The sequence below is a fragment of the Quercus suber genome, unplaced genomic scaffold (genome assembly GCF_002906115.3).
Source record: "Quercus suber isolate HL8 unplaced genomic scaffold, Cork oak 2.0 scaffold_759, whole genome shotgun sequence".
Classification (NCBI taxonomy): Eukaryota; Viridiplantae; Streptophyta; class Magnoliopsida; order Fagales; family Fagaceae; genus Quercus; species Quercus suber.
The window spans coordinates 5,442-17,437 of record NW_027070195.1 but is presented as its reverse complement, the minus strand read 5'-3'; the positions used below and the strand labels follow the sequence as shown (position 1 = coordinate 17,437).

General features: G+C 32.2%; 2 protein-coding genes across 2 annotated transcripts; both read right to left on the bottom strand.

Annotated features, from left to right (window-relative positions):
* Nucleotides 1-269: 269 nt before the first annotated feature.
* Nucleotides 270-1,139, bottom strand: LOC112015825 (probable calcium-binding protein CML46). The gene has a single exon (XM_024048271.2). It carries the CDS (start codon nucleotides 983-985, stop codon nucleotides 377-379), a length of 609 nt encoding a protein of 202 aa, XP_023904039.2. The 5' UTR covers nucleotides 986-1,139; the 3' UTR covers nucleotides 270-376.
* A 5,409-nt stretch (nucleotides 1,140-6,548) lies between these two features.
* Nucleotides 6,549-7,025, bottom strand: LOC112030425 (uncharacterized). The gene has a single exon (XM_024063112.2). It carries the CDS (start codon nucleotides 6,854-6,856, stop codon nucleotides 6,695-6,697), a length of 162 nt encoding a protein of 53 aa, XP_023918880.1. The 5' UTR covers nucleotides 6,857-7,025; the 3' UTR covers nucleotides 6,549-6,694.
* Between the last annotated feature and the right edge of the window lie 4,971 nt (nucleotides 7,026-11,996).

Genomic DNA, 11,996 nt, shown 5'->3' with positions numbered 1-11,996 from the left:
AGCAATGTATTGTGATTTTGAGTTCGGGAATCAACCTCTTCAAGATTGGAGGTAAAGCTCCTTACAAATCACCGTGTCCATGTTCTACATAAATTTTTGTGTACTGAATATGAGCTTTTATTAAGTTGAAAAGAGTGGCTGTAATGTTTGGTTTAGCACATGAGAACCTTTTAAGATCTAAATTATTATAATAATAATAATAATAATAGAAATCCATACTGGAATTACACACTAAAAAGAAAAGAAAAGAATTACAAAACATTGATCGATGGAAGTGAAAAAATGAGGAAGTTTGATATATTTTATTATTGTTTTTAATGGTAAAACGTAGATACAGTTCTTTATGTATAATAGAACTGTACCTAAATTTTGCCATTCAACTTAGACATTTTTCCATGAATTTTACAAATCCATTGAAATCTATCCTTCCATCTCCTTTTTCATTGAATGCCCTGATCATTTTCTCACAGTTATGTAGCTCTTCTCCTTCCTTTAAGCCTAAATTACGGAGAACTCTCTGCAATTCCCTTGCATCAATGAACCCATCTCTGTTCTCATCAAACACATCAAAAGCTTCCTTCACCTCCTCCAAGCTTGGCTCCTTCTCATCAAACAGCCCTGAAAGCTCCTTGGAACTGAACCTCTGCTGAGGGTCTTCACCTTCTGGGCTGCAACAAATTCCCAAACTTTCCATGATCGTTTCAACATCTACTCTGCTTAAGCTTTCATCATCTTTCTTTTCACTTGAGCAAGCAACAAAAGTCTGTTGCTGGCTAAAATCAAAATCTGAATTCTCCTCCTCAGGCGAATCGTTTGAGTTACCAAAGTTAAGTCGGGATAGGAGAAAACACCAAAACCTTGACAAAAACTTTTGTGTGTTGCCCCCAAAAATTGTCAACGAAAGTACATCAACCAATAAACACATCAGGCAGGAGGAGCTGCTCGATGATGGCTCTATACAGTTATGGATCAAAGGCATAGTCATAGATATTTATCAAGTGAAGTCTCTACCTAGTGTCAAGAATGAAACGTTATTCGGCAAAGTATAGAAGGAAAAGATGAAAGAATTATTTGCAACTTAATTTGCAGGCAAATGATGTTGAGGAATGGTGTAGGAGATTGCTATATATAATATACGAACCTTTTGGATTCCGTCTTGTTTTTGAAGAAATCAAAATAGTCAGACATGGAATTAAAGAGGGAAGGTGCTTGTGTGGTTCTGTAAGTCTTTTTAGGTGAGGTTGGAATGAGAATGAAAAATTGTTTAAGAAATGGTCATTTGGAGACATGTCATGGTGGGAACTTTCTTCTCTACTCCCACTAATTAGGAAATTTTTGTTGTTGGAAGCATTTGAAATTAAAAATAAATGTGGATCAGGCTGGCCTGCTTTTCTTAGTCTTTGTTTATTTATTTCTTTATAGGATTTACAAGGAATCTGCCTGTTTTCCCAAGCTTTGGTTGACTGCACTGATCATGAAGAGAGAAGGAAATTGTAGTGAAGTTTCTTGGAAGTGACCTTCTTGTAGTGTTTGTGGGCGGCCTGGCCTATTGTCTTTGTTTTCCATTCCATGCAGTGGTTTTTATTTTAATGACATACATTTTCCACGAAATAGTTGACCGGTTTCTCTAAAATAGATAAGTTGACAAGGCTTGAGAATGTATCTGCATTATCTCTGTTATAGTGTATGTACCACCCTGAGGTCATTATAGACCTATGGAGAGTGACTTGATTATGAAATTGTCACTGTAATTTCCTCCGTGAATGCTTGGAAAAGTAGTAATGATACGTATAGCCTGGAATTTGGAATTACTAGAACAATTTCTTTTTCGTTCCACGCACGGCACGTGTGAGAAGGGAAACAAGCATAGTCATGCCCACAAGATAAGCATCTGTGATTCATACCGTGTCCTGAGTCTGGGTCTAGGTCTAGGTCTAGGTCAGGCCTGGACCTTAGCTGATGTTGCTAACCTTTCTCCACGTTTTGCACTCTCAAGTTATTGAGTAACACATTCAATGTAACAGTGAGTTCTTCAAACATAGGACGAAAATGTCACAATATTTTCACGATAAGTGAGATGTGAACTTATCATAAGTCAAAATAAAATAAAATAGAGATTTTATTAGAATCCATTACAACTTAAAATAATAATGTTGTGAAAATGTTGTGAAATTCTACTATGTCTCTAAGCATTCTTGCTTTCTGACAGTATGATAGTAAAATGAAAATATTAGATTAAGACTTCTTCTTGTGGTGTCCCGTCAGCTCTTAAAAGTCCCAGTTTTTCCACATCTATGTTCTAAATTTTAAAACTATAAAATGACTAAATTATTATATCATGGTTGGAATTAGTTAAAAGTTGCCTATCACACATGATCGAATCAACTACAACAACTCAAGATTAAATAATTTTTTTATCATAAATTTTGATTAAATTATGTTTGGTCTACTCTAATTAACATTTGATTGGTTTTCTTTAAAGGTTACATTTGTAGGTGCTGAGAATTTTTGACATGCTTTGGTTGATTAATTTTTTTGAATAGATTATTAAATCTTAGATGTTTCATTTCGTCTCTGTTCAAGTTCATGGATAAGGATAACCAAATCACCCCAGATGTTCACAGTTCACTAATCATACAGGTTTAATGCAACCTTTGTTGGGTACTTGGGATCCTCATAAGTCTAGTTAAGTAACTTTTATTTCACTATTACTATTATATAATAATATTGTTCAATAATTGAGAGAAACATAAGTACATAACCCTTATTTTCATTATAAAAAAAAAGTACATAACCCGTATCTAATATAAGATAAATGATGTTAATTTGGTTGAATAAATTTATTAATATTATTATTTACTAATCATGCAACAGATGCCCTTAGAGCAATGGTTAACAATTCCTTTTAAGAAAATTTTGACACCACTTTTATGGGAAATAGAAAAAGCTGTCAAAACATTAATTTTTTTTTTTCCTTTTCTCATAAAAATTTTCTTTGCTTTAAGGGCATTCATTAGCATTTTCTTGTATATATATAATATATTTTTTTAATTTTGTAATTCTATTCCCACAAATTAATGACAAGTAATATTATAATAGAATGGAAGTTCTATATATAAATATATATATATATATATATTTTGGAACTTTTGACAAACTCTGTAAGGAGTACAAATTGTTGCCTACTAGTTGAAACTAGCAAGAATTCACCTATCGCAACTTCTATTAGGCAAAAACAATTCAACATTAAACAAATACTAATTAAATTAGATTTAATGTTTTCTGAGAAAATTCAAATAGAATTGCATTTACTCTTTCTACAAATTCTTTGATTTGACCTTTTATTTGTTTCTATGCCTCTCTTTTTTATTTATTGGTCTATGCCTCTCTATTGGTTGTTGGTAGGCAGTTTTTAACTTCTACTATGGTTTCAATTTGTAGGCAGCTTTAGTTCGTCAAGATTCTATTCACATATAATTATAAAAAAGTTGTAAAAAAAAAAATCAATTGCTTTTTTTCTTTTTTTATAAAAAAATTTTGAAAAATATTTACCAAACTAATGCTCCCTTCAAGCATCTATTAACTTTTCTTTACTCAATTAATAAAAAGAAAGTAATACTTGGTTTTAGTTACAAAGAGAAAAACTCATTATCTCCACATACTTCAACAAAGTTATAATAAAATATCTTGTTAACCAGTATTTTTAGGACATTTATAAATATATTAATTAAAAAATATTAATACGACTTCAATACAAAATATAAAAAAAATATAATAAAATTTTTATTCTCCTATAAAAAATTTTAAAAATATTTTTTAAACTAATGAAATTAAATATCCAATAACTTTTTCAAATCATAAAATACATGATTCAAATGACTTCTTTGAAAATTATAAGGAGGATAGTTGGAAGCAATTAATGCTTGTGGGTGGATGAGTTGGACCGCTCCTTCCGCAAGTTCACGTGCTCATTTGTGAATGGCATGTGCTTTGTGACCTTTTGTTGTCTGTAGCCAATCGGTTTGTCAGGCCCTTTAGAAGATCATTTGTGATGGACAATGGATTTGGGCCTTTCGTTTTAGAATTTGGTTTGTAATAAAAGGACTTATTAGGGAAGATCCATGAACTTAATGGCTTGATCTCACTTGTCCACGAATTTGGGCCTTTAAGGCCCGGATATGAAGTCTGCAGAAAAAGGGTCTCAAACATTTCTTTTTTTTTTTTTTTTAATTTCTATTAACCCATTATATATATTTATAAAACTATTTATATGTATTATTTAAACAAATTACATAATTCATTTAAAAAAATTATGTGATAAAAACTACATATTAATGATCTCTTTAATTACCACAATATAATAGTTTGGAGAAAGATAGTTGTAGACTAGTTAGGATGCTTTGCAACCATGTAGGGCTCTCTCTTTCGCTGTATCTTAAAACTATTACAATAGATGCCCTTTATGTAGAGCAGCGGAGTTTCTAAGTTTTGAAATTACTCATAGCCATATGGTCCATTTGGATTGAAAATAAGGGAGAGAGAGTAGAGTAGAGTAGAATAAATTTAGTCCAAAATTAGTCTATTTTTAGCCAACTCTACTATACTTCCTCTCCTTCATTCCTCCATGCAAGCGGAGAAAATAAAATCATTGAAATTTCTTCTTCTCTCAGAAAAAATTATTAGTCAAAATTTTAGCTTAATATGAAGGTTCACGTAAAAAAGAAAAAGAAAAAGAAAAAGAAAAAAAAAAAAGGGCCCCTTTTTATTTCCAAATGGAATATTCTATAAGTGATAGGTGGATACAACACGGTACTAGACTTAATCTAGTAGCAACACGCCAACACGGCATCGTCGGCATGTTATACAATTTTTCTGCTTTGCTGCCATCTCTTCTACACTCATCCAAACCAAACTGCTACAAGAACCCACTTAAAGCACTAGCTTAACTTCAAGGTCCATATAAATTAGCCTCTAAGAAATGTATCTGTCAGATATTCTTTTCATTGACATTTTGTAAATGATTATCAATTTCGGTAATAAAAAAAAAAATGTCCTGAGCCTTTTCAATTTTGCATTAAAAGAAATTAAACTACTGCCACCAACTCTTGGATCTGAATTAAATTCTTGCTGTTTCAACAAAACAATAAAAAAAAAAAAAAAAAAAAAAAAAAAAAAAAAAAAAAGATGAAAATGTTACCGTTAGAATTGAAGAGATTTGAAAATGAGATTTGGGTTGTGGAAAATGTTACCGTTGAACAAATAATAAAGAAAGAATAAAATAAGAATTAAGAAATAATATTTTAATGAAGTGATAAAAATATAGAACATCTGATAAATGGGGTATTGTAAAATGATGTGGTAAAATAATAAAGTAGGCTTTTGGTGTGGTAAAATGGCATAAATTTTGCAACGTCTGCTACGGATGCTCTTAGGGAAGATCCATGAACTTAACGGCTTGATCTCACTTGTCCACGAATTTGGGCCTTTAAGGCCCGGATATGAAGTCTGCAGAAAAAGAGTCTTAAACATTTCCTTTTTTTTAAAAAAAAAAAAATTTCTATTAACCCATTATATATATTTATAAAACTATTTATATGTATTATTTAAAAAAATTACATAATTCATTTAAAAAAATTATGTGATAAAAACTACTATTCATGATTTCTTTAATTACCATAATATAATAGTTTGGAGAAAGATAGTTGTAAACTAGTTAGGATGCTTTGTAACCATGTAGGGCTCTCTTTTTCGTTGTATCTTAAAACTATTACAATAGATGCCCTTTATGCAGAGCAGCGGAGTTTCTAAGTTTTGAAATTACTAATAGCTATATGGTCCATTTGGATTGAAAAGGAGGAAGGGAGAGTAGAGTAGAGTAGAGTAGAGTAGAATAAATTTAGTTCAAAATTAGTCTATTTTTAGCCAACTCTACTCTACTCCCTCTCCTTCCTTCCTCCATGCAAGCGGAGAAAATAAAATCATTGAAATTTCTTATTCTCTCAGAAAAAATTATTAGTCAAAATTTTAGCTTAATATGAAGGTTCACGTAAAAAATAAAAAAAATAATAATAAAAAAGAAAAAGAAAAAGAAAAAGGGGTCCCTTTTTATTTCCAAATGGAATATTCTATAAGTGATAGGTGGATACAACACGGTACTAGACTTAATCTAGGAGCAACACGCCAACACGGCATCGTCGGCATGTTATACAATTTTTCTGCTTTGCTGCCATCTCTTCTACACTCATCCAAACCAAACTGCTACAAGAACCCACTTAAAGCACTAGCTTAACTTCAAGGTCCATATAAATTAGCCTCTAAGAAATGTATCTGTCAGATATTCTTTTCATTGACATTTTGTAAATGATTATCAATTTCGGTAATAATAAAAAAAAATGTCCTGAGCCTTTTCAATTTTGCATTAAAAGAAATTAAACTACTGCCACCAACTCTTGGATCTGAATTAAATTCTTGCTGTTTCAACAAAACAAGAGCCACAATGGATAAGAGAGCAATGAAGAAACCACTTGAATCTAAAGCATATGCAAAGATTGAAACATATTGAGTTATTGACAAAGGAAGAAGAGGAAGCTAATACATCAAAAGCAAATTAACAGATTACATTAAATCTCCAAAATAGCTTCACCAATTCAAATCATGGGAATACATTGAAATTTAAGAGGGAACAACACTTAGATTAAAGAGATATGAAACCTTCTCTGACAATCAAGGCAAACATGAGGACAAGGAGGCCAACTGTGACACACTGAGTGGGAGAGATGAGAGTCTGTGAATAAGAAGACAAGGTGATGGCTGCACCTACTACTCCAATCACAAAAGCTCTCAAGTTCTGGTTCATTATTTGGCTCTTCACTTATTATTTCCCCTTTCCCTTGTGCTTGAATAGAAAAATATAAGAGGAGACTTGTTACTCCTTTTGTTGATTGAAGATTGATGAAAGATTGGAAATTTGCTATGTGTCCCTTCGCTATGTGTCTCTTCAGACAAAGCTTAAGCCAATCACAGGTCAACGGTCAACCCTTATGTTTTGTTGTGCCAGTTGCCAGTTGCCATCATGTATATTCCAAAAAAAAAATTATATGAAAATAAAAACCTATAATAATGCTTACCAACAAACCTATAATAATGATTATAAAACTTAAAATAGAGAAAACTGATAGTTTGATTGAAAGCCTGAACTACTGTTGGCTGACTGAAGCCATGCATGAATACAAATGACTGAAAAGTTTGAATAATTTTTTAAATTATTTTACAATTGAAATGGCAAAGTATTTAAAGGCTAGAGGGTTCTCTTATTTTGAACTCTGGATGGCTAAGAAAAATTGAATGCTTTAGAACAAAGACTAAACTTCCAATTTATAAATTGGGGAAACTTTACATTTCCTGAAAATTCCTCCAAAATTAGGAGAGACATCTGTTTTTACTGTAAGAGTTGAGTTTGCAGGGTACGAATGGGATTTGCTTTTATTGTTGAAGTTGAGGACAAATCTACAAGGTACGACGCCACTACTCATGAATAGTATTTTGTTGGTGTACTATTAGCTAAATTCGTCAATTTACTTCTATCTTCTTCCTAAGAGATTTTGCACAATGCTCTTGATAAGTTCAATTACCAAAAAATAAGCTTATATAGGGCAAGCATGTGTCATCTTGACGAAAATATTTCGCCTTTAAAAATGTTTTACATAAAATTAAGAAAATGTATCAAGTATACTCGAAATACAGCTGAATGATAGGCCAAACCATCAGAGCTTTCCACAATCATATGCTCCAATTCCCTCACAGGCCCTTGCATCAAACAGGTTTGGTGTATCTTCTCCCACTTTTAATAATGTTCCTCACTACAAGATTAGTAGGCAAGCCATAACTGATCGTATAGGGCAAGCATGTGTCATCTTGACGAAAATATTTCGCCTTTAAAAATGTTTTACATAAAATTAAGAAAATGTATCAAGTATACTCGAAATACAGCTGAATGATAGGCCAAACCATCAGAGCTTTCCACAATCATATGCTCCAATTCCCTCACAGGCCCTTGCATCAAACAGGTTTGGTGTATCTTCTCCCACTTTTAATAATGTTCCTCACTACAAGATTAGTAGGCAAGCCATAACTGATCGGCAGGAATTGGAAGGAAATTGGATGTTGCAGCCAATTTGTTTGAAACATCATCACCATGCTCCACATTTAAGCCACTCATCCTGCACCAGCATTCTGGATGCCTGGCACCATTCCTTGCAATAAGAACAAGCTGTTCCTTTGAGAATAAGTCTTTGGTTGCACTATCCACTAAAATCATATCTCAAAGAGAGCCTGAAGTTCCTGATAAGGCTTGATAATATAATGATAGCCAAGAGTCGGAATGCTTTTAGTCAATCTAACAATATTCACCATATACGTCGGAAGACTCTTCGGCATTTGTTTGTTATCGGTATAAGTTATTATGGTCACATCCAGATAGAATCTTCATCATTTGCTGGCCATAGCAAGGATTAACAAAATCCATATATAGGACTCAGCCAAAATGCCTGAGGGCTGAGGCTTAAAGGAAACAAAAGGTTCCATTACAAAACCATTCTGCAAAGGACAGAGTCACATGGTGATTGATCAGAGAGCATAATCAAGGGCTCCAAAGAATGTTTACGGCGATCGAGGACACAAAGGTGAATAAGGCTGAACAGTTTAGGCCTAGAGTGGACTGTCAAACACGAGCAAAATTGACAAAATCCATGCATTTAGATTCTCCATTTGTTCTCTTAGAAGAATTTCTTGGTCTTGCACGAATTGTTGAACCTTAACGTATCAATTGAAAGCAGACCTTTCAAAGTCAAGGTAGACTGTAGACATCCGACGTTGACAGCTCTTCGTCACCTTTGACAAAGATTATACAAACATATCCTTTATGACAAATTTATACTACTTGAATTCAAATTTAACATAGTTGTGGGCACGTCTGGGTAAATGTACAGATAATAGAATCTAATTTGAGGAGAAAGAGAAAGAGAGACCACACAGTGACACCAACTCCGTCCACTATAACCTCCTCCTAAATGCTCAGATCGAGTGGCTTTCAAGAATTTGAATTTCACTATATTTTTATAGGTGCTCTTTATGGCATGTGAATCTTGTTAATGACTAATTACCATTAAGAACCAAAGTATTTTGAGATGATCCTATTACGAACCTTACTTATATGATCATTATTCATTAACATGGATTTCTAGTTTATTAAGTTGTCAGAATTGCTAAATGGTCCAAATCATAAAAGATTTCAACCGCTAATAGGGAGAAAACATATTATCCATTAGTTGTGCACCTATAGTGATTGTGCATAAAAGTTGAACTTAGAATTATACATATCTAGAGATCCTGCAAAGCAGCTCTAATTAAAAACTTGATCAATTGATTGATGAGGTAATTAAAAAAAATTGTACCTCACTGTTTGCTAATTTTTCTTCTCTCTCTCTCTCTCTCTCCCCCCTTTTTGTTCAAGTCTCACAAATGGGGGGCGGGATGCAATGGCGGCTCCGAAATTATTTTTTAGGAGGATCAATAAGAAACATAAATTATACAAAATTTTAAATAAAAGAGAACTTGAATATATTGACATTACAAAAAACTAAACAAAAAAAAATTAAAATACATAAAATTTTACAATTACTTTCTACAATATTTCATATTTTGAAATCATTACAAAATATTTTTATTATCAATTCTATGAGTTACATCTCTTTCAATGTACATAGTCAAGCAATTATTCATCTATTGATCTCTCATTTGATTGATTTATTTCAATTTTTTTAAGATCAAAATGTGTTTTTTCTAATATTTAAGATTAACAAATTTCTACTTTTGTTTATCGGGCTTATAAAAAAAAAAAAATCCCAGATTTTAGATCAAATTAGTTTGTTATTGAGCTATTTTTGTGTTTGAAAATGCCAAGATATTGTTAATATGATCATATTCAAACTTCTTTTATCTAGGCTTAAAAAAAATCTAGAATTAGGGTATTCAAAATTTTATTTTAGGAGGGTCAAAACAAAAACAAAATTAAAAAAATATTATACACAATTTATTTGGAGCCTCTTCAGGGGGTTCAAATGAACCCCCTGGGCTCCAAGTGGAGCCGCCCATGGCGGGATGCCATTAAGCCAGGAGGCCATTGATTTGTTCCTCACTTCCTTGTTTACACTTGCATAGTTGCATGCACGTGAAACATAATTAAGGAGTCACTTTAGCTCAATATTTTGCAAAATAAACCTCGTGGGAGGAACTCCACCAAGTCAAATAATTTTATATCGTCTATCACCTGGAGGGCATTATATAATGGATTATTCATGGAACCTTGAATGATCTATCTGTTGATGGATGACATGTGAAGGCAAAAATACTTCAAAATCCGTGCATATATAAGTGTTGTTTTATATATATAGAATTAACTTTTCCTTACCCATAATCAACCAATATAAGATCAAATTCTTTCTTAAAAAAAAAAAAAAAAAAAAAAAAAAAAAAAGATCAAATTAGACTTTTGCTAATGCAATGAAGCAGAACTTAGATAGAGAAAAATAGTAGTAACAAAACTATTGTCATAGCCTAACACACAAGGGAAATTGATCTCCAAAAGCATCTCTATAATATATGCTATATGCAAGGGGAGGAATAAAAAATATGCATACTAATTTGTTAGCAACCCCTATAAATATATAATAATAATTGTTTTAATGTTGTATTTAGTTAGTTAGTTATAATTCCAAACATGTTAATCATATTTAACATATGTTGAAATTATTAATGCACATTAGATATAATAGAACCATTAGAATAAGGTTATGTGGGCCAATAAAATAGTTTTATAATTCTATAAATATCTACTTTTTCTTTCTCTTAATATTTATTGAATTTACATCTGTTATATAATAGCTGTTAGTGTCTGTTGTAGTGATGTTGTAGTGTTGTCGTTTGTTGCTTATGGTTTGTATATATATGTAAGTGAACTACAAGTAGTTTAGCAGCAGCCTAGTATAATAGTTATCATACGGCAGTCGTTTAGTGTTAAGTTAGATTAAATGAGTTAGTTACAGTTAGTTATTTTTACTGTTTCTTTCTGTTTTCATTTTCCCGCCTCTGCTCTCCTTATATAAAGAACAGAGTGCTCCAAGCTAATACACTGAATTCATTTCACAAGATTCATATTGTCATATCTCTCTCTCTCTCTCTCGGTGTATGTGTTTTCCTCCATTGATGAATCTTTGGAGCTTGTATGAATTCAATATGGTATCAGAGCTGAACTAGTTTCAGAGATCATTCATTTCTGGTACTCTCTGATTCTTCCTAGTTCAATTACGTTTTTCTTGATTCTTTAATGCTTCATTCAGATCAACTAGAAATTTACCTTATTGTATTTCTGTTGATTCTTGCATTAGGATCATCATCTTCTAGGTCTTGATTTCCTTTGTGTGTTGAAATCTTGATCGTGTTTTCTTGTTCATAATTGAAATTCCATTCTCAGGGTTTCAATTCCCTTTCTTTGATTTTGGGTTTCCAATCATTTTTTTTTAATCTGATCAAGATTGAGATCTAAATCTCGATTTCCTATATTTCTTGATCGATTCTCGAGAAATTGGTTCTTGATTTCCTTTATAAATACATCTAGCTATGACTGAGAGTACATCAAGTGCCACTAATCCCACTGTCCAGCCTTGGGAAAATACATCCAGTCCATATTTTCTATCTAGTGGAGACAATCCAGGAGTTTCTTTGGTGGTTCAACATCTCACCGAAGAAAACTATAATACCTGGAGTAGAGCAATTCTCATTTCTTTGGATGCCAAAACTAAATTGGGATTCATTGATGGCTCTATCTCCAAACCTCAATCTGTTGATCACCCACATTACACAGCATGGTGTAAATGTAACAGTACTGTTCTAGCTTGGTTGTTTAATTCTGTTTCTAAGGATTTACAATCAAGTATAGT